The sequence below is a fragment of the Nerophis ophidion genome, linkage group LG08 (assembly GCF_033978795.1).
Source record: "Nerophis ophidion isolate RoL-2023_Sa linkage group LG08, RoL_Noph_v1.0, whole genome shotgun sequence".
Classification (NCBI taxonomy): Eukaryota; Metazoa; Chordata; class Actinopteri; order Syngnathiformes; family Syngnathidae; genus Nerophis; species Nerophis ophidion.
Window position 1 is genome coordinate 53,175,965 of NC_084618.1, and position 23,823 is coordinate 53,199,787.

At 39.8% G+C, this 23,823-nt stretch overlaps 1 protein-coding gene across 4 annotated transcripts in view; it reads right to left on the reverse strand.

The window, feature by feature from the left end:
* Nucleotides 1-309: 309 nt before the first annotated feature.
* mrtfba (myocardin related transcription factor Ba) overlaps nucleotides 310-23,823 on the reverse strand; it is a 47,782-nt gene continuing 24,268 nt past the window's right edge. For all 4 annotated transcript variants that reach the window (XM_061908889.1, XM_061908890.1, XM_061908887.1 and 1 more), the window contains 14 exons: nucleotides 21,987-22,052; nucleotides 21,758-21,813; nucleotides 20,479-20,554; nucleotides 20,096-20,257; nucleotides 19,834-19,997; nucleotides 19,618-19,752; nucleotides 19,304-19,548; nucleotides 18,809-18,974; nucleotides 16,641-17,624; nucleotides 13,114-13,236; nucleotides 12,846-12,992; nucleotides 9,260-9,397; nucleotides 5,066-5,126; nucleotides 310-4,991 (listed from right to left, as the gene is read on the reverse strand). In XM_061908889.1, the coding sequence (XP_061764873.1) occupies nucleotides 4,501-4,991; nucleotides 5,066-5,126; nucleotides 9,260-9,397; nucleotides 12,846-12,992; nucleotides 13,114-13,236; nucleotides 16,641-17,624; nucleotides 18,809-18,974; nucleotides 19,304-19,548; nucleotides 19,618-19,752; nucleotides 19,834-19,997; nucleotides 20,096-20,257; nucleotides 20,479-20,554; nucleotides 21,758-21,813; nucleotides 21,987-22,052 (3,014 nt within the window). In that variant the 3' untranslated portion in view covers nucleotides 310-4,500. The remainder of the gene's footprint in view (nucleotides 4,992-5,065; nucleotides 5,127-9,259; nucleotides 9,398-12,845; nucleotides 12,993-13,113; nucleotides 13,237-16,640; nucleotides 17,625-18,808; nucleotides 18,975-19,303; nucleotides 19,549-19,617; nucleotides 19,753-19,833; nucleotides 19,998-20,095; nucleotides 20,258-20,478; nucleotides 20,555-21,757; nucleotides 21,814-21,986; nucleotides 22,053-23,823) is intronic.

A 23,823-nucleotide genomic window follows, 5' to 3' on the forward strand; every position in this document is an offset into this window, starting at 1 on the left:
GTAATATTTTTGTGAGCGTTGTGTGGAAATGATCAAACTTGTGATGGATCAAACAATACTGAAGCATCTAATATCACTCTTCTATCAACTACTGATTTAATTTGCAGGTCAAATGTGAATATTTTAATTCAGTAGATGGCAGTTGACCATTATGGAAAAACTAACGCTTTATCAGTCCTCTGTCAATACAGGTAAACTGCCATACACTCCCTGAGGCATCATTTACCCATCACTAAATCTATCCATTTTTTCACAGCAAAATATAACATTTTCAAGCTTCTTGGCAGAGATACATGACACAGAGCCTGGTCATAGTACACCAATTTTATTATCTTCACATAAAAGGCCTTACATCCTTTGAAGTATTTACAACATAGAGAGCCCGTGATTGTAAACATGTATAAAAATATGACTTACATCTATAGAAGTATGTACACAATGTGCAAAACATATGGCAGGCAAACAAAAGGTGGAAGGGAAGGGTGATTTTTTATTCTTTTTTAAATCCCAGAATAGTCAGAATTGATGTTACTGTTACCATGGCGATAAACTGCAGTCAGTAAAGGGAAGCCCAGGAGTTATCCAGAAACACCGTAATAGATTCTTAACAACTGTTATCACATGCAGCAAAGTACAGTACACGGTTGTCATGGTTACAGTAACGTACGAGCTGACCTTCACTGGCCAGTCGGGCTCCGATCACCGAGGGCCGATATGACAAATATATCAGTAGAACAAGATCAAATGCAAACCAAAGTAGTGGTAAGAAAAATAATAATCATTATAAATCAACCTGAAAAAAGTGATAATAAAGTCCAATGCCTTGTTTTGTCCATAAAACATTCAATTTGACACCCTTAAAGGCGAACATCAAATGTAAAAAAAAAAAAAAAACTCGTTAGTAATGTTGGCTCAAGTGACAAAAGGCTCCACATGGAATCACATCTATGTAAAGTTGCGTGTGGAGAATTAAAGCAGTAATAGCGCCCTCTTGAGGCCACGGGGGGGGAATGACCGGAGGACGTGAACACTGCACGGACAATGCGCCACAAAGACATAAAGCTGCTGGCGACACGCCCACACAACCCACGCGACTTCGAAAATCCTTCTTATTTTAGAACAGTTATTGTTTTGTCATCCGAGGCTAGTCAGTACAACATAAAGAACAACTTTAAATTTGTTTAATTCATTTATACATTTCTAAAAGTAAGATTTTTCCGCACAGGACGTCAGATTATTACATATATTATATTGGCGCCTGGCCTAACACCGCCTCCTGCTGGTTGCAGCCAGTATTGTGCTTCTTTTTAGTAGACTCTTCAAAAGACAGAACGGTGGACGAGTGGGGGGCTCATGCGCCTCGCAGGTTTGTGTGGGTTCACTCCTGCTTTCTACCACATCCAAAAATATATTTGGAATCAAAAGTCTGTCTGGTTATATGCACCTTGTGATTGGCTGTCCCCAAGTCAGCTGGGGTGGACTTTTAAACATGGCAGCACCTTGCACCTCCACCTACAACAGTGGTTCTTAACCTGGGTTCGGTGAGTCGGCCTCAGGGGTTCGGCGGAGCCTCTGCGGCTGAGGTGAAGCTACTCCCGACTTATAGTGTAAATAAAAACTTCTCCCTATTGGCGTATTACGGATACACCAAAACAATGTTCCTTCTAATTTTCCATCTGATTTGCAAGTGTGTAATGTGTTGTGAGTTCATGTTGGTTTTCTTCTTTGAACAAGGTGATATTCATGCACGGTTCATTCTGTGCACCAGTAAAAAAAAAACATACCATATTTTTCGAACTATAAGTCACATTTTTTTCATAGTTTAGCCAGGGGTGCGACTTATGTGTGAAATTATTAACACATTACCGCAAAATATCAAATAATATTATTTAGCTCATTCACGTAAGAGACTAGACGTATGAGATTTCATGGGATTTAGCGATTAGGAGTGACAGATTGTTTGGTAAACGTAGAGCATGTTCTATATCAGTGGTTCTCAACCTTTTTTCAGTGATGTACCCCCTGTGAACATTTTTATAATTCAAGTACCCCCTAATCAGAGCAAAGCATTTTTGGTTGAAAAAAAGAGATACAGAAGTTAAATACAGCACTATGTCATCAGTTTTTGATTTATTAAATTGTCTAACAGTGCAAATTATTGCTCATTTGTAGTGGTCTTTCTTGAACTATTTGGATAAAAAGATATAAAAATAACTAAAAACGTGTTGAAAAATAAACAAGTGATTCAATTATGAATACAAATTTCTACACATAGGAGTAATCATCAACTTAAAGTGCCTTCTTTGGGGATTGTACTAGAGATCCATCTGGATTCACAAACTTAATTCTAATTTCTTCACAAAAAAAGATATCTTTAACATCAATATTTATGGAACATTTCCACAAAAAATCTAACTGTCAACATTGAATATTGCATTGTTGCATTTCTTTTCACAGTTTATGAACTTACATTCATATTTTGTTGAAGTATTATTCATTAAACATATTTATAAAGGATTTTTGAATTGTTGCAATTTTTAGAATTTTTTAAAATCTCACGTACCCCTTGGCATACCTTCAAGTACCCCCAGGGGTACGCGCACCCCCATTTGAGAACCACTGTTCTATATGTTATAGTTGTTTGAATGACTCTTACCATAATATGTTACGTTAACATATCAGGCACTTTCTCAGTTGGTTATTTATGTGTCATATAACGTACACTTATTCAGCCTGTCCACTATTCTTCATTTATTTTAAATTGCCTTTCAAATGTCTAATCTTGGTGTTGGATTTTATCAAATAAATTTCCCCTAAAAATGCGACTTATACTCCAGTGCGACTTATATGCATTTTTCCCTTCATTATTATGCATTTTCGGCAGGTGCAACTTATACTCCGGAGTGATTATACTCCGAAAAATACGGTATAACTTTATCTCGAATTTGAAAAACATTTGTATTTCTCACTAAAAAAGGGTTCGGTGAATGCACACATGAAACTGGTGGGTTTCGGTACCTCCAACAAGGTTAAGAACCACTGACCTACAATCAACACCACTGTGATTATTTCTGCTCTCACCAGAGTGAACATGAGTACTCCTGGGTTGTTTCGAAGTTTTACTACACAGCCGTGAACTTCTTTTTACACTTTCACGACCAGGTAGGACAACACCATGCAGTTCCACACCTGTGTCATGATGTTAAAATGCCTGAATTGTTCGTGATGGTGACAGTTTGACCCTGGAACTGACTATGTCAATTCTAACTATGGAAACGTTGCTACAAAAGTCCAATTAGGTTAGTTTTTTTTAACTCTGACTATTCTAATGATAGCATTGATGACACACACATGTACATTCTTGTGTTTGTTACCTTCTTGAGACCTCAGAAAATGCCTACCTCTTTAGGACCACCCTTTCTAGATATATAAAGATGTGTATTTACAACATCAATAATATATACATATATGCCAAATATTAAAAAGGTAAGCTTTTAGTTATTTTTTTGGGGGGGGGGGGTTTAGTTTGTAATTGGTTTTTAATCTTCATTATTTACTTCAAGTTATTACAGTATGTCTCTATACATATTTATTTTTTATTATTAATTTTGGGCTAAAGGGGGTGCATTTCAATTTCTTACACACACTTGTTATTACATATGTTGGCCAGAGGGGGAGCACCTAACATTTTTAAACACACTTGTTATTTCATATGTTGACCAGAGGGGGAGCACTTTAAAAACCGACACACAGTCAATTTGAAAAATCCATCCTCTTTGGGACCGCCCGGATTTTGATAGATTTCACCACCAGGGGTGCAAATGAGACTTTCTCTATTAGATGCAATGGTTTTCCTTATTGAGACCATGATGTATGTCCTAACTTGTTCACCACTCCTCATATGGAAGGTACTTTTCCTAGTTAATTTCTCAAGAAGGGTAGAAATACAGGAAAACACACACTCACACACACAGCAGGACAGTCGGATATGGATGGACCTAAAATGTGAGGCCTACATTTGTTCCCTTTGCACAGTCACAAAGCTGCCGTGATTACCAGAGTTCCCTCACCTGACAAAATACATTCATAAAAGAGAGACGTGTGGACAAATCTGTGACGTCATCAAAGTGGAGGCCTGGTCACGCCTCTGTAGTGCATAGCTCTCACCTGTGTTTCTTCCCAGATAGTTTTTGTGGATGTTTGTTCCTCTGCGTCGTTGATGAGTCAGCAAACATGCAGGACGTGCACACGGGTCACAATATGGCAGGATCATGTTTATGAGCCATGTTCTTCTTATGTACAGATAGTCCATGCTACTCAAGTCCAATTGGCTCCGCCTCTTTGATATCAAACCTTTTTTTGTTTCTAGCCTTCTAGCCACCGAAGTGATGACATCATTTTTTTTGGACAGCTGTGCAAACTCCTGCGTGTAGTTCCACGTGGTTGAAGTTGGACTGTTACCCACGCCATCAGTGCTCTTCTCCATCTTGCGACGGCGCGTCATTCCCAGTGCAGCTGCATGTCGTGCGAGTCCAGGAAGTCCGCAGGGATCCCGCCTGAGCCCGGAGGCATGGTGAGGTCCAACCACTCCATGTTGTCCAGCGCCGGGTCGGACAAAGCCATGTTGAGCGAGGACGGCGGTGAGGAGGAGGAGTCGCAGAAGGACATGTCGGACGTGTCCATGGGCGAGTAGGGATGCTGGTCCATCAGCTGCGCCTGCAGCTCTTCCATAAGGCCCTGCGTGCGCGGGTCTGATGCTGACGGCGTGTCGGCCAGCGTCCTCTCCAGGAAGGCTTCAAGCTGGTTGTCGGTGGCCAGCGAGGAGAGGTTGGCCAGGCCGGGGTCCATGGCGGGACTCAGCGAGGGGGGAGGGGCCAACTGGATGTGTGGCGGGGATCTGTAGAGGGCGCTGTTGAGGGGAAGCATGCTGACGCTAGCTGTGACCGGGTGGCTCTTAGTCAGACCATCATGCGGGATAAACGGAGTCATTTCTGAAGTGGGTCAAATACAAATGTTATTATATTTATTCATATGAACTCTATCTTTCTGCAGAAGCAGTTCTTACCTCCACTCTGTATGAGGATGTCAAACAAGTCATCCATTTGCTGACTGGTTGCTGTGGCAACCTGCAAAGAAATCTGGTTGTACTGACAAGACTTGATTTACAGTCCAAGGTGGGATGTGGCCACTTTTTGGTCTTTAATATCACTAATAATTATTATTAAAATTAGGGGTGTGGGAAAAAATCGATTTGGGTACGAATCGCGATTCTCACAATCGATTCTCATTTAAAAAGAAAAATCGATTTTTTATTTATTTATTTTTTTTTTTTAATCAATCCAACAAACCAATACACAGCAATACCATAACAATGCAATCCAATTCCAAAACCAAACCTGACCCAACTAGGGTTGTCCCGATCCGATAATTGTATCCGATCGGCTGCCGATATTTGCCAAAAAATGCGTATCGGCAAGGCATGGGAAAATGTCGATCCAGATCCAGTTTTAAAAAAAGCTCTGGTCCATGTTTTTCAACGCACCGATTTAAATAATACATTCCACTATTCTGCTGCTCCCTACACTCCGTTCCGCATTTTCCAGCACACCTTCAAAACATCCACAAGTCTGTGTTCTAACCGTTCAGACGGCCGTGTGAATTAAAAGTTACGGTAAAAATGTCAGCTGTGTGGGATTATTTCACCCTACAAAACGAAAAAGATGAAGAGGTGGAGTGTAAAACATGCCACAATAAAGTCAAGCGTGATGGTAAAGTTGTAAGACATTTTAATGACTCTTTATTTAGAGTGAGAGGCTTTTTAGTGCTCATCATAGATGAACACAGGAGCAGGCTGACACCTGAGCATCTTGAAGTGCTCATCTTTGTTAGAAAGAATCTCCCCATTATTCTTGGACTTCAATTGTTTGCCCCCCCTGACTTGAAGGGAGTGTGTAAATATATATATTTTTTTAAAGTTTACACTTGTTCAAGAGCAAGTATCGATGCTGAGTTGTAGATATTTTATCCCACTCAGGTTGTTTGTGTTTTGCTTTTTTTAATAATGTTTACAGCATTATTTGCACTTTATACTGTTCACTTTTTTACTGATTAATGATGCCATTTCTGCTTGTCATGTATAATTTTTGATATTTTGTGTTTATCCTTGAATACCAACTATTGTGTATTATCCAAACTCACCTAATTCAGCTGGCTACTTGTTATCAAGAGTACTAAAATCCTTTCCAGCATGAATCTGATAACTAAGTAGGCTAAATAACTTTAAACTTTAATACATGCTCGGATAGGCCAGTATCGGTATCGGATCGGAAGTGCAAAAACAATATCGGATCGGAAGTGCAGAAACCTGGATCGGGACATCCCTAGACCCGACAACACTCAGAACTGCAACAAACAGAGCAATTGAGGAGACACAAACACGACACAGAACAAACCAAAAGTAGTGAAACAAATATGAATATTATCAACAACAGTATCAATATTAGTTATAATTTCAGCATAGCAGTGATTAAAAATCCCTCATTGACATTATCATTAGACATTTATAAAAAAAAAAGAACAATGGTGTCACAGTGGCTTACACTTGCATCGCATCTCATAAGCTTGACAACACGCTGTGTCCAATATTTTCACAAAGATAAAACAAGTCATATTTTTGGTTCGTTTAATAGTTCAAACAAATTTACATTATTGCAATCGGTTGATAAAACATTGTCCTTTACAATTATAAAAGCTTTAAAAAAAAAAATCTACTATGCTAGCATGTCAGGAGACTGGGGTAGATCCTGCTAAAATTCTATGTATTGAATGAATACAGAATCGTTTTGAATCTCGAGATTCACGTTGAATCGAAAAAAATCGATGTATAATCGAATCGCGACCCCAAGAATCGATATTGAATCGAATCCTGGGACACCCAAAGATTCGCAGCCCTAATTAAAACTATTATTATTAGACGCCGGAAAGGATCCCAGACCTAAGCGCTTTACATAGTGAAACTCAATATCTAAGTTACATTTAATCCAGTGTGGGTGGCACTGGGAGCAGGTGTGGATAAAGTGTCTTGCCCAAGGACACAACGGCAGTGACTCGGATGGCGGAAGCGGGGATCGAACCTAAAACCCTCAAGTTGCTGGCACGGCTACTCTACCAACACAGCTATACCGCTCCATGTGCTGTGACATGCAAAAGTGAGACTTTAATATAACCGTCCTCGGCTACCACAAACTGATTTTTCATAGTTTGACTTCTACCTTACTTTTGAAGACATGAAGACTTCTGTGTTGATTGAAGAATAAAGAATAGTTCCATGTTATTGGAAGGAATTAACCATTTTGCCTTGTTGCAAGGAGGTGTAGGTTGTGCTACTTGTTTTTAACTTGATTCAAACAACCTCATTATTCAACTTTGACAGCAACATTTGAACTTGTATAACTTTGTTTTTTATAACTGACTTATTTAAATAAAAGATAATTTAAAAAAATAATCATATCTTGACAAAAGTCCAGGTCATGATCAAGTGGCCCCTCTAAAAATCACAGATTTTGATACTTGGCACCATCTTGGAAGTATGTTCACTTCACCTATGTTAGCGTTATAACATTATATGCTTGCATTTGAGCTAATGTTGTATGTTTCACTTGAACAATTATGGATTTTGATACTTCGCTCCATCTTAGTAGTATTAATTGATTAACGTGGACCCCGACTTAAACAAGTTGAAAAACGTATTCGGGTGTTACCATTTAGTGGTCAATTATATGGAATATGAACTGTACTGTGCAACCTACTAATAAAAGTTTCAATCAATCAAGGCTAACTCATCCTATGTTAGCATGCTAGCATTTTAGCTAATGTTGTAGGTTTCATCCTAACACTCATGGATTTTGATACTTGGCACCATCTTAGAAGTATGTTCACTTCACCTATGTTAGCGTTATAACATTATATGCTTGCATTTGAGCTAATGTTGTATGTTTCACCTGAACAATTATGGATTTTGATACTTCGCTCCATCTTAGTAGTATTAATTGATTAACGTGGACCCCGACTTAAACAAGTTGAAAAACGTATTCGGGTGTTACCATTTAGTGGTCAATTATATGGAATATGAACTGTACTGTGCAACCTACTAATAAAAGTTTCAATCAATCAAGGCTAACTCATCCTATGTTAGCATGCTAGCATTTTAGCTAATGTTGTAGGTTTCATCCTAACACTCATGGATTTTGATACTTGGCACCATCTTAGAAGTATGTTCACTTCACCTATGTTAGCGTTATAACATTATATGCTTGCATTTGAGCTAATGTTGTATGTTTCACCTGAACAATTATGGATTTTGATACTTCGCTCCATCTTAGTAGTATTAATTGATTAACGTGGACCCCGACTTAAACAAGTTGAAAAACGTATTCGGGTGTTACCATTTAGTGGTCAATTATATGGAATATGAACTGTACTGTGCAACCTACTAATAAAAGTTTCAATCAATCAAGGCTAACTCATCCTATGTTAGCATGCTAGCATTTTAGCTAATGTTGTAGGTTTCATCCTAACACTCATGGATTTTGATACTTGGCACCATCTTAGAAGTATGTTCACTTCCCCTGCATGCTAACACCCCCTAGTGGCTGTGGCGTCAAACAAAAGTTCATGCCAAGTGCCTGCCGTGTATGTGTGTGTGTGTTTGTGTGTGTGTGTTCTGGCAATGCTTACTTAATGGGGACATCGCTCTGTTTACACAGTCACTTTTAGGGGACCTCTGACGGTATGGGGACAAAAAAACAGGTCCCCTAAAGGAAAACCTTTTTAAATGATAGTCAGATCCATTCTAAAGATGCTTAAGTGATTAGTTTGAGTGTGAGACATTTGCAAAGCAGCCCCCTCATCGGGCTGTAGCTGGTACTGCACTCGTTGCTTTTTTAAAATGGTCCTCAGTAGTCAAGTACAAATTTGTGTGAATGATGCAAAATTATTTAAATTTGTTCCCCATAAACCATATTAACTCTTTTTCCCCAGGGTACCCAGTAAGACTGATCACCACATTACTTCATCAATCCAGAGATTTAAAGACGTGTATGAGCTAACTGGGCAGTGACCATTTACCTATTTTTTTTTTTTATGCCTCCACAACCTGTAGAAAGGGTGGTCCCCACAAGTGATGATCAAAAACTTGGTCCCCATTTCAAATGATAACCAGTATTTGTGTGTGTGTGTGTGTGTGTGTAGGGTTTCTAACCTGTGAAACGTTGTTGACGTGCATGTTGCGGCTCTGTTTGACAGCGTCCTCATAGCGAGGAGGTTCTTTTGTATTGGGAAGCTGAGAAAGCAAAGATGCAGGCTGCAGGATCAAGTTGGGCTGGGTTGCCGAGGAAGACTGGAGGGGAAAAAAACACAAACTTAAGCATAGGGTGAATAAATATATCATGTTAAATATTTGTAAAGAGCCTTTCATGTGTAATGGCCATAGGGGTCCATCTATATATAATAAATATTCCAGTCACAATTAACTTGTGCTCAGCTGGGAAGGTAATTATATATACCTATTATGTCATCCATTTAATTAGTATGAAACTGTTACAGGCGTATTAAATCATGTTAATATTAAAAAAAGTAACGTAAATGAATGTGGGGATATAAAAGGCATCCGGTCTTATCAGAGGCAGAAGCGGAAGCAGAAGCAGAAGCAGAAGCAGAAGTAGAAGCAAATGTCCCACAAAGTGTGAGAGCCAAAATGCTCTCCCTCTTCCTTCTTACTCTTCTATGTGCAATAATTCAGTTCAGAAAATGTTGACTTTGATTGCAAAAAATCCTTAAAAATTGCCACAAATGCTTAGACCTACTAGATTTGGAGCCCTGTTTACTTCCGGCATGATGTCATGTCTGCATGCGGGTCAGATTGTGTTCATATAAGACATCAACATTTTGTTTGTAATGTGAACAATCTCAAGATGGGACTTGACATTGAATCTAAATTGCGGTGTGAACAATGTCAAACAATTGTCATTAAGCTCCAGTCCGTATTTAACATAGCACATGAATCTTTCAAAATATACATAAACAAGGGTGAGGATGATTAATACTGATGGGCGAAATGACCTAAAAGCTGCATCACGATATATAACGCAGTCTTTGATAACCATCTCATAATATTTTTTGTAGGGATGTGCTGATTAATTCCGTTTAATGCCGATCACAAACACCGATCCCGTTGACTGACACTATTTATTGTTGGTCAGCAGCTAATTATTTGTCCCCGTACAGTGTTGAGCCACTCCTCTAAGTTAGAAATAATCAACTCTGTTATGGCAAATAAACTGCATTTATTTTTATCTTAAGTATCAGTAACAGCTACCATTATCACTGGAGGACAAGGCTGAAAATATTACACACCGAGAGCAAGCCATGAGCAGGCATACAAATAGGTAAGTTAACCACTAGGCTTGCTTTGTACAAGATTAAGAAATATGTGTTTGGTGAAATTTAAGAATTAGTGTAGATGGCACCTGGTCGTGGCAGAAAGTAGGTGAATATTAACAGGAAAGTCGATTAATAAGAGTGTGGAGAGAGGATTAAAATGACCACTGTTAGTGTGTCAGCATCGTCAAAGTCAGTACACGACACGTAAGAATAGGGGAAATCAATTCATAAAATGGTGGTGTCGATACCAAGGGTAGTAACAGTATAAAATGATAAAAGAGTAATTAGATATATGTGTTCTCTTCTCAATGTTGTTCTTATTAATGTTTACAAACTTCCTGGCCACAAGAAGACTTTGAGGGCAAAAACCAAAGGATTACAATGAGTCATAAATAGTTTTTACTTTTGTTTAGTTATTGTGTACTATTGGCTTAATTTGTTTCAACGATACGAGAGATGTTTTTATTGTTGCAATGTCTAAAGCACTCACCACAAATAAATGGAAACATGAACTCAATCATAGTGATCGGTATCGAAATTGGCACAATAAATTCCTGATCGGAACATCCCTAATTACCGTATCGTCCTTGAATTGCCGCCGGGCATGTAATATGCGCCTGACTTGGATTAATGCAGGGTCAAACTCGCTCCGCAAATTTATTAGCGCATGCTTACTTTTACCGTCGGGTCAAATTCGTGACGTCACGAGTGACGCATCCCCATTCGTCATTTTCAAAATGGTGAAGGAGTTTTTTTTTTTGCTTTTACTATGTGTAAACCAGGGGTCGTGTTCCACAGCCATACAGATCACACTGATGGTTGTGATATAAAACAACTTTAACACTCTTACTAATATGCGCCACACTCTGTGAACCCACATTAAGCAAGAATGACAAACACATTTCTGGAGAACATCGGCTCTGTAACACATTATGAACGCAACATAACAATTACCCAGAATGGCATTCATCCATGACTCTTACCGGCTATATTTTACACCCCGCCAGCACCAACCCCCCAGCCCCCTCCGTGCGTTGGTTTAGGTGGGCGGGGTTGGGGGCGCCAGGTTACATAATATAGCCGGTAAGAGTCATGGATGAATGGCATTCTGGGTAATTATTATGTTGCGTTTATGTGTTAAAGAGCCGATGTTCTCCAGAAATGTGTTTGTTATTTTTGTTTGGTGTGGGTTCACAGAGTGTGGCGCATATTAGTATGAGTGTTAAAGTTGTTTATATCACAACCATCAGTGTAAACGGTATGGCTGTTGACCAAGTATACTTTGCAATCTCATACGAGAAGCACCGAAATGCATGCGTCCGGCCGGCACGCAGATAGCATGGTGGAGAGGTGGGCGCGATGACATCTTGTAGAGGCCAGTGGTCCCCAACCACTGGGCCGCGTTTAGATTGATACCGGGCCGCAGAATAATTTTTTTAATGTGCTTCTCATGATGGTATTCTTACATCACGCCCAATTTTTTACTGCATGCCATTGGTAAGCGCAGGGGTGAGAAAAGGTTTTAAAATTATTAGCGCATGCTTACTTTTACCGCATGCTTTGAATAAGTGCAGGGGTGAGAAGAAGTTTTAAATTTATTAGCGCCCCGGCGGCTATTCAAGGAAATACGGTATGTGGTATGTAAATGATAATACAAAACATTTTAAAAGGGTTACAAAGGATCCTAATATGGCTGCTGGTATATGCTCAAAATTATTGTTAATATACTTGTTCATGTACTGTTATTTATCTGGTTACTTTCTGTTGTAACAAGGTTTTATCAACAATTCTGTTAAAATACAATAAACACTCATTATTCTGTTGTTTGGACACTTTACATTAGTTTAGGACAATACTACAAATGTGATCCAATACCAAGTATTTACAGAGGCAGTATTGGTCATATCAATGCTGATACTTTTACTTCAATTTTTCAAGTATATTGAATGATTTAATTTTTGATGACAATTGTAATTAGACAAAAACACAGGATGGCAGTGTAACAATATTAATTATATTGTTAATTTTGGGCTCTGATTTCAATGTTTTGAGTTTTTCCCCTAAAGTCCTTCATGTATTTCCTGAGTTTGTCAACAATAACCATAACGACAAAAGATGTTTTGATAATATAAAATATCGATCTTACCACTGTTGTACCGACATTATACCAACACTATACTTTCTATCGTTACTGTCAATATTTGTATTGTTAACCTGCCCACTACATTGCGTTGAGGATGTGTTGCTTGTCACATTTACGAGACACAGCAAGAATGCGTCATCAACATGCATTGTAACATCTTTACGATTGTATTAAAAGCTCTATCGTCTGCTAATTATATCATTTATATTGTATATTGCGCAACCCTACGAGTCAGAATAGGAGGGCAAATAAAAGTTAATACCTTATTGAGGGGCCCATTGGAGATGTGACTGGGCGATGGCCGAGGAGAGGCTCTGCTATCCGGGGAGCTCCTCAAGAAACACCGGGGATTTACCTCAGGCCTTGTGTGGTTCTTTGTGTCCATGGTGTTAGTGCACATTGATAAAGTCTGCAAACATTAGGAACAAGAGCATTACAACAAACACCTATTAGCACTGAATCAACACTTTCACATTAAAGATACTGATATTGTGCTTTGATATCATGGCATCTCATGTGTTACAGCTAACCTGCAGCAATGAGTTGTGGTTGACTAACTGCTGACTGGGGAATGTCTCCATCTTGGTGGTCGGCAGCTGAGGAATGGAGGCCTGGACTCGGCCTGGATTTGAGACAGTTGCCTGAAGGACAGGCTGAGATGCAGAAAAAACTAATTAAATACAAGGAGTTGCTTACAAGTTGAATAAACAAATTACCAAAACAGGTTATGGTCTTATTTGCACCAAGCCATTTTTACACTAGTCTACATTCCACTAAGCAAATTTGGCTAGCAAACAAACCGACAAACACACACAAGCCAGATCAGGGTAAAACAATCCAAACTACAAACCCTGTCTCCATATGAGTTGGCTAATTGTGTTAGATGTAAATATAAATGTAATACAATGATTTGCAAATCATTTTCAACCCATATTCAGTTGAATATGCTACAAAGACAACATATTTGACGTTCAAACTGATTTTTTTTTGCAAATAATCATTATTTTTAGAATTTGATGCCAGCAACACATGACAGAGAAGTTGGGAAAGGTGGCAATAAATACTGATAAAGTTGAGGAATGCTCATCAAACACTTATTTGGAACATCCCGCAGGTGTGCAGGCTAATTGGGAACAGGTGGGTGCCATGATTGGGTATAAAAACAGCTTCCAAAAAAATGCTCAGTCTTTCACAAGAAAGGATGGGGCGAGGTACACCCTTTTGTCCACAACTGTGTAAGCAAATACAAACCCCGTTTCCATAGGAGTTGGGAAATTGTGTTGGATGTAAATATTAGCGGAATACAATGATTTGCAAATCCTTTTCAACCCATATTCAATTGAATGCACTACAAAAACAACATATTTGATGTTCAAACTCAAAAACTTTATTATTTTTTTTGCAAATAATAATTATCTTAAAGAGTTTCATGGCTGCAACACGTGCCAAAGTAGTTGGGAAAGGGCATGTTCACCACCGTGTTACATCACCTTTTCTTTTAACAACACTCAATAAACATTTGGGAACTGAGGAGACACATTTTTGAAGCTTTTCAGGTGGAATTCTTTTGATGCACAGCTTAAGTTGTTCAACAGTCCGGGATCTCTGTTGTCGTATTTTTAGGCTACACAATTTTCAGTGGGAGACAGGTCTGGACTACAGGCAGGCCAGTGTAGTACCCGGACTCTTTTACTATGATGCCACGCTGTTGTAACATGTGGTGTGGCATTGTCTTGCTGAAAAAAGCAGGGGCGTCCATGATAACGTTGCTTGACTGGCAATATATGTTGCTCCAAAACTTGTATGTACCTTTCAGCATTAATGGTGCCTTCACAGATGTGTAAGTTACCCATGCCTTGGGCACTAATTCACCCCCATACCATCACAGATGCTGCCTTTTGAACTTTGCGCCTATAACAATCCGGATGGTTCTTTTCCTCTTTGTTCTGGAGGACACAAATGTCCATAGTGTCCAAAAACAAATTGAAATGTGGACTCGTCAGACCACAGAACACTTTTTCACTTTGCATCAGTCCATCTTAGATGATATCGGGCCCAGAGAAGCCGGCGGCGTTTCTTGATGTTGTTGATAAATGGCTTTCGCTTTGCATAGTAGAGCTTTTGACTTGCACTTACAGATGTAGCGACAAACTTTATTTAGTGACAGTGGTTTTCTGAAGTCTTCCTGAGTCCATGTGGTGATATCCTTTAGAGATTGATATCGGTTTTTGATACAGTGCCGTCTTAGGGACCGAAGGTCACGGTCATTCAATGTTGGTTTCCGGCCATGCCGCTTACGTGGAGTGATTACTCCAGATTATCTAACCCTTTTGATGATATTATGGACCGTAGATGTTGAAATCCCTAAATTTCTTGCAATTGCACTTTGAGAAACATTGTTCTTAAACTGTTTGACTATTTGCTCACGCAGTTGTGGACAAAGGGGTGCTCATTTTTTGGAAAGCTGTTTTTGTACCCAAACATGGCACCCACCTGTTCCCAATTAGCCTAACCACCTGTGGGATGTTCCAAATAAGTGTTTGATGAGCATTCCTCACCTTTATCAGTATTTATTGCCACCCTTCCCAACTTCTCTGTCACGTGTTGGTGGCATGAAATTCTAAAGTTAATGATTTGCAAAAAAAAAACGTTTATCAGTTTGAATATCAAATATCTTGTCTTTGTAGCATATTCAACTGAATATGGGTTGAAAATGATTTGGAAATCACTGTATTCCGTCTATATTTACATCTAACACAATTTCCCAACTCATATGGACACGGGGTTTGTAGTCAAACAGTTTAAGAACAACGTTTCTCAAAGTGCAATCGCAAGAAATTTAGAGATTTCAACATCTACGGTCCATAATATCATCAAAAGGTTCAGATAATCTGGAGTAATCACTCCACGTAAACGGCATGGCCGGAAACCAACATTGAATGACCGTGATCTTTGATCCCTCAGACGGCACTGTATCAAAAACCGACATCAATCTCTAAAGGATGTCACCACATGGACTCAGGAACACTTCATAAAACCACTGTCACTAAACACAGTTCGTCGCTACATCTGTAAGTGCAAGTTAAAGCTCTACTATGCAAAGCGAAAGCCATTTATCAACAACATCAACAAACGCCGCCGGCTTTTCTGGGCCCGAGATCATCTAAGATGGACTGATGCAAAGTGGAAAAGTGTTCTGTCGTCTGAAGAGTCCACATTTCAAATTGTTTTTTGGAAATATTCCACATTGTGTCATTCGGACCAAAGGGGAAGGGAACCATCCAGACTTTTATCGACGCAAAGTTCAAAAGCCAGCATCTGTGATGGTATGGGGGTGCATTAGTGCCCAAGGCATGGGTAACTTACACATCTGTGAAGGCACCATTAATGCTGAAAGGTACATACAGGTTTTGGAACAACATACGCTGCCATCTAAGCGCCATCTTTTTCATGGATGCCCCTGCTTATTTCAGCAAGACAATGCCAAGCCACATTCAGCACGTGTTACAACAGCGTGGATTCGTAAAAAAAAAAGAGTGCGGTTACTTTCCTGGCCTGCCTGCAGTCCAGACCTGTCTCCCATCGAAAATGTGTGGTGCATTATGAAGCGTAAAATACGACAGCAGAGACCCCGGATTGTCGAACGACTGAAGCTCTACATTAAACAAGAATGGGAAATAATTCCACTTTAAAGCTTCAAAAATTAGTTTCCTCAGATCCCAAACGTTTATTGAGTGTTGTTAAAAGAAAAAGTGATGTAACACAGTGGTGAACATGCCCTTTCCCAACTACTTTGGCACGTGTTGCAGCCATGAAATTCTAAGTTAATTATTATTTGAAAAAAATAAATAAAAGTTTTTGAGTTTGAACATCAAATATCTTGTCTTTGTAGTGCATTCAATTGAATATGGGTGGAAAAGGATTTGCAAATCATTGTATTCCGTTCATATTTACATCCAACACAATTTCCCAATTCATATGGAAACAATTTCCCAACTCATATGGAAACGGGGTTTGTATTACAAGGTGAGCTAGGAAGAGGTGTCCTGCCTTGTACCTGTAGGCTGACCGTGGTGCTCGGCAGCTGGATGGAGGTTGTGTTGTTGGGTAGTGACACAGGGAGCAGAATCTGAGTTCCAGTCTGACCAGTTGTGGTCAGCAGAGTCTGATGTTGACCAAGCATCTGGGAAACCCCGCCAGAATGGCTGATGAAGAACTGCTGCAAGTTGGGGGCGGCGGGTTGGGATTGTTGCTGGTTGTTAAGTTTGGGACTTCTCTGGAGAGACTGTGGGCTGCTGCTAACTTGGCCTTGAGTATGCGTGAGGATCTGCGTTTGAGGCGGAAGTTGGACAGGTTTGCCAGAACACACAGTCATGTCCTCCAACTTCACCACATTTTGCAGCGGGTTAGTAAGAGTCTGGGAGCCCAAAAGAGAATTAGGAAAGGAAGATGGAGAACAGTTTGACAAGGTCGGTTGCTCCAGTTTTACAGTGTTTGTATTGAGGACTGTTGAAACAGGGCTCATAGAACTTGATACTACAAATGGAGAGTCAGTGCTGCTCTGAGTCCTCTTCTCTACCTCCAGCTGCATCTTCAGCTCCTCCACCAACTTTTGCTCGTGCTCAAGCTTCCTCATTAGCTCTTCAATCTGTTGCTCCTTCTCATGGAGCCTCTTGTCCTTTTCTGGGACAGGCAATGGAGGGAGAGGTGTGGGCCCTGATGGCTCACAATTTGCGTCAGACAGGCCTACATCCTGCCGGAAGCTAAAAAGACCTTTGGGAGTCGGGGGCGAGACAGGAGGCGTGGAATTTATAATCTCAGTGGCCACTTGCTGGAGTGGATGGGTGCCAGCAGGTCTGGTATTGGTGGTGACGATCTCCATGGGAATGGCGGTGAGAGTGGTGGTGGCAGGTGAGGGAATAGTGGTCAGAGCAGGCGAGCTAGGACTATCCTGGAAGGGCTTTAGTCTTTCGATCAGATCCATTTTAGTTCCTGACACAGGGAGGCCACGTAGTTTCAGCTCCAGCTTCAGCTCAGCAACCTGGAAAATAATCATGATGTTAATAAACACAAAGGATGGCAGGTATGGCAAAAAAGGAAAGGAAATGTCAATACAACCATGGAAAACACTTAAATACTCAAATCTAAACAAAACTCTAAAATCAATTAACACTTAACAATAAACTATTTAAAGTGAGTTACAAAAATAAGGAATATGTATGAAATGCTGAACAAAGTGTAACAAAATCCCGTAAAGTGTGAAAATGTAAACAGAGAAACCTGAGAACAGCAGTTTTCTTGCAGGTTTACTGCCAGGAAGTTACGTGGGATGTGTAACATTTAATTTACACAGCCCACGTGTAAAGTTGTACGAAAACATTTTGACAGATTTTTGAGCGCCATGTGTAATGTTCTATATTCTCAAGGAAACATCAAATTTACTTACGGGTACTTGCTAGCGTCATTTATTGATCGGGCGTTAACCTGCAGTCCACACATATTTCTTATGCGTGACTCCCATCTACTGGTCACATTTGTCATTACACCATACACCAAATAAAATTGCTTCGAAGTCAGTAAGCACAATTAGAATTAATTAAGCGCACCGGGTTATAAAGCAGACTGTCGATTTTCGAGAAAATGAAAGGATTTCATGTGTGCCTTAAAAGTTCGAAAAATACGGGACCAGTGAAATGTTTGGACATACATATTCATTGCTATAAATGAGGTGTTTTAAACCATTTGACTGGTAGTATAACTAATTTTGTAGCTGGCTGCTACTCAGTGGCCTTGTGGTTAGAGTGTTTGCCCTGAGATCGGTAGGTTGTGAGTTCAAACCCCGGCCGAGTCATAACAAAGACTATAAAAATGGGACCCATTACCTCCCTGCTTGGCACTCAGCATCAAGGGTTGGAATTGGGGCTAAATCACCAAAATGATTCCCGGGCGCTGCCACTGCTGCTGCTCACTGCTCCCTTCACCTCCCAGGGGGTGAACAAGGGGATGAGTCAAATGGAGAGGACAAATCTCACCACACCCAGTGTGTGTGTGACAATCATTTGTACTTTAACTGCAGTGTGTATGTGTAGGTAAATATATTTACACAGATTGCTTTAATGCAAAGCACTCTCGTTTTTTAATCAATGACCTCAAACGTTTTTTGCGTACTTTGTGAGACAGGACTGTGTTCAGACAGTACATTCTGTTGAAACACTAGACAGATACCTTCATCTCCTCCAGGTTGGGAGGCAAGACTCCGGGCTTACGGCTCGATAAGGAGTTGTTCTGCCGTGCCAGAGGCAGTGTGGGTGGTGGAGGTGCAGTGGGCAAAGAAACAACAATGGAGGTCGGTAGGGTGCTCGGACTGCCGCTCTGGCCCTCTGTCACGGGCCTATGGAGAGTAACATAACACCATTTGTCATCTGGGTGAACAGTGTATTTTACAGCATTGAAACAGGGGGCATATGTAAAAAAAGAAAAATGGCATCTGTTGTGTCAACCACTGTTCTATTTTTAGACACTAATGCTAAAGGCAGCTGTGTATACATCTCGACTGCCAGTGATAGTCTCTGACGCGCCTTCAACCAATCATTTTACATCTTTCTTGACTAAACATCAAACACAAGCTTGGAGGTTCTAAGTAGTTTTTAGACTGGTTGGATGTAGTTATGGCTCGTGTAATGAGTTATTGCTTGTATTTAGCATTTGTCGTTGACATACTTGAGCGGGGCAGGTAAAATAGTTTGATAGTTGTAGTGCTGCTGTTGCTGGCTGAGGATCTGTAGTTGGAGAAACAACTGTTGCTGCTCTAGAAGTCTGGCATAGGATGAATCCATCTGTGCCTCACAGGCCTCCTGCTTCTGGTCTGGTGGAACATACTGATGGTACTTGAGCTTTTTCACTCTGGGTTTGGCCTCTTTGCCTTTCTTGCGGCTCTTCTCAGACGGCGTCTTTTGCTGGCTTTGCTGTTGTGGGAGGTAGGCCAAAATTATTTGCGCTCTACTACAAAGAGGAAGTTGTTTGATCATACATACTTTCACCAGTGTTGGGCCTGGCTTGGAAGGAGTGATGGGATGAGCAACAGATACTGCAGGGCGGCTTGAAGGCTGCTCATTCGCAGTGAATACCTTCATTCTGTCTGTGGTGGATTGTACAGCAGCTGGGGGGGACTAAACAATTGGAACAACACAGAAAACGTGTTCTTAACTGTGAACTGTTTAAGGACATCTTTTGATTATCCCCTTTCTGACCTTCAGTAAGATGCTAGGAGGAAGTGGCGCTGGAGTGGGGGTTTCTGGGCCTTTTACCTCCACAGGTGAGGGTATAGAGCTCTGAGATTCTTGGCTAGCAGGCTGCTCTGGAGACAGGGCATCACTACTGTCCTCATCCGAGACTTTATGATAATTCACCTGTCCTGTTAATAGTAACACAAAAAAACAAGTGTCACAATGAGCAGTGGTGTCAATGAACTGCTACACTGAAGTGCAAATGTGTTACCAGTCCTTCTCTCACCTATAATGACGTGTTTAAGGCTGGAATCCACAGGTATAATGTTTTTCTCTATAAGTTCCATGGGACCAGGTCTCTGGGCAATTTTCTCATTCAAGTTGTCGGCCAATCGGGCCCTCTTTAGCTTCATCTGAGTGGCCTGTAGTGACGGCTCAGCTCCAGTCTCTGAAGGAGAGCCAAATATCTCATGGTGTGTATACAAACCAATATCCTTGACTTATATTGGAGAGTTATTTTACAAAGATGAGTTGCACTTGTGAAATCAGAGGTGTATATTATTATCTGGTATGGAAGACGTGAACATACATAAATGTAATGTCAATTGACTTATAAACATAGATATACAGTTCATTTTAGCACAAGGACAAGGGAACGGCGACAGTTACCTTGCAAGATGTGCATCCTGACCAGTTCTGCTCTCTCTGGACGACTGCGGATCTTGTGCTTAAGGAAATTCTCTGTCTGAGAAAAGTCACACACTAGTCAAATCTGTTTTTTGATTTGATGCAATGTGCAAATGTCTCAGGAGAAAACAATTTAATTGTTATAATGACCTTTATCAATGTATTCAATTGGACACAGTAAAGGGGGACATACACTATTACTTGCATTAAACATTGAATAACAAAACCAATCTAAACCAAACTTGTTTTGACTTTAGTATTACATAGAGAACAGATTAATCAACCCCTTCTTATGTTTATTTGATGTACAGTACTGTAAAGCTGTGGTTCTCAAATGGGGGTACGCGTACCCCTGGGGGTACTTGAAGGTATGCCAAGGGGTACGTGATTTTTTTTTTCAAATATTCTAAAAATAGCAACAATTCAAAAATCCTTTATAAATATATTTATTGAATAATACTTCAACAAAATATGAATGTAAGTTCGTAAACTGTGAAAGGAAATGCAACAATGCAATATTCAGCGTTGACAGCTGGATTTTTTGTGGACATGTTCCATAAATATTGATGTTAAAGATCTCATTTTTTGTGAAGAAATGCTTAGAATTAATTTGATGAATCCAAATGGATCTCTATTACAATCCCTAAAGAGGGCACTTTAAGTTGATGATTACTTCTATGTGTAGAAATTTTTATTTATAATTTATATCTTTTTTTCCAAATAGTTCAAGAAAGACCACTTCAAATGAGCAATATTTTGCACTGTTATACAATTTAATAAATCAGAAACTGATGACATAGTGCTGTATTTTACTTTTTTATCTATTTTTTCCAACCAAAAATGCTTTGCTCTGATTAGGGGGTACTTGAATTAAAAAAAACTGAAAACAGGTTGAGAACCACTGCTGTAAAGCACTTTATATTTTGTTCAAAGTGTAGAAACCTTCACTAAAATTGGGACTTTTGTTGAGGCTGGAACCTATTGTAAATATTTACATTGTTTCTTAGGAATCTGCAAACTTTTCTATTTATGAACCATATTCAGAACCAACGTGTACAGTAAATCGAGGTTCTAATGTATTACTGTTGAGACATGAGGGGATTTTAAGGAACAATCCACTTGCCAGAAAAAACAGGAAGTAGCCTGCTACAGTAATACAAATACACTTCACAATTGATTTTTGTGTTAAATTTGTTAACGGCCGTAACAAATACAATGGGGGCTAGAGACTTTTTCATAGTCCGTAGCATTAGCGCCATACCCTTGCTCTCTCCAAGCTGCGGATCTGCCCATGGAAAGCAGCCGGACTCTTCAGGGCTACAGCAAAACAAACATATATCCGCAAATTCAGTGCACACATTTTATTACCCAAACAACATTTCCATATAAAGAAGCTGTGCTAATCACTAGACTCGTCAGTGTGAGGAAAGCTCATCTCGCACACACACTGGACTGTGAGTGATACACAGCTGTCAAATGCAGTTACTCACGTGGCATGATGCCCTGATCCACCAACTGCTCGCGAGTTCGTCTTTGCTGAAGTCTCAACTGCAGAACTGAAAAGAAAAGATGGAAATCTGTAAAAAACTAACTGAAGTAGCAGGAGGAGGAACATGGCACAAATGAGTTGCAAGAAACATGAGTGAGAACAGCTGAAACTGAGCACAACCTAAAAGATGTACACAACATTGGTAAAACTGATTTCAAAGGGCTTCTAATAAACATACGAGAGAAGTACACATATTAAATGAGTGTTGAACTTTGAATGTAATACCAAAGATTCTCTAAGATTAAATGCTATTTACACTTCCCCTTGCTGATATATTGATGTTCAGCTCACCTCATAAACCACAAGCCAATCCCCTGTAAGTACAAGCTACATATATGAAGCTCGAGGTATCAAAAGGGGCGGTTTAGCTGAAGCAAAATTAAGGTGGGACTAAACATTTTGAGATCTATATTTCTAATGGTACAGTATTAGTGTTTGGCATGCCAACACAAGATTTGCTCGTGAATTCCAAAATAAAAAACAGCTTGCATTGTTTTTGTTGCAAGCTAGGATGCCCAAAGTAAAATAAAGGATCTGATATTACGTTGTCTAGTTTTGAATGAAAGACTTTCTGCCCAGCTTCATCTGCTGTACTTTGTAGTTCAAAGAGCCCTTTGTCAATAATAGGCATGTATTTTTAGCAGATTAAAAAAGTGGGACTGTGATCATCTCTAGGGGGTGTGCCTTTGGTGTCCTATACCCTCCTTTCCCATGCTTATGTCACCCTGGCAAACATGCTAAAGTTATCTACATAGGAATGTTGTAACCTTTCGTCCAGTTTGCCTAGCAACTGCAGCTTTCACTCCTAAACATACAGAGACTATCTGCTACAGGAAACATTTTAACTGTGTGATTGGTGGGTGAAAGCTTTCACTTTCACGACTTTCAACTCTGACAAAAACAAACAATGCTATCAAGAATGGCACACAGCTTTGTCCCTGTTCCTTGGGAAGTGCTGTGCAATTTGACAAACATGACGAACACTGACGCAAACGGACTGGGTTGCTATGAGCAACAGGCCAATAGTTACGAGTTATTTATACTACAAATGGCCATTATAGACAATGTATTACAAATATTCATGCTTTAACCAATGCACGGCATTACAATCACTTTTCTGTGTGACAACACTAACGTAACACTAGCCTCATTCTCTACTACAACAACTTTCCAGAAATGTTTTACAACTCTGCTGACAGCAGCATTCTAGCGCTCGTCTGATCATCCACGTCTCAGACACCGAGATGACTGCAGGCAGATTAACAGCTGCCTGTTAAAGCCAATGCGGGAGACGGGGATTTGCGGTTGGATAAGTGCTGGAGATATATGGTGGAAAGTATGAAATGAGTGTGTGTGTGTGTGTGTTCTCAGCGAAGGGGAAATGACACAAGCCCAGATGATGAGTGGAGGCTACTACAGTTGACATTCCATGCAAATTTCCACAACCAAGATGTTTCCCAAGGCTCTTCTGCAAACTACTGCAGCTACCATGAACTCGATACTATCCAATTGTTTTACATGTATAGGATTAATACTCTGCATGCATTTAAAGTAATTGTTTGTGTATTGATTGACAATAAATGTTACCTTTATTTACATACAGTCTATTTTCACCAGAACCTCTTTTCAAGATTGTCCACCACATTTTTACAAGTCACACTTTAAATCCAAAGACACCAATATTTTCATTAATCTACAAGGAGCAAGTATTGAAAAAAATAGTTGTTACATTCTGCCTAAAAAAAAAACATATGACAAATTAATGATGTTATCCAGTA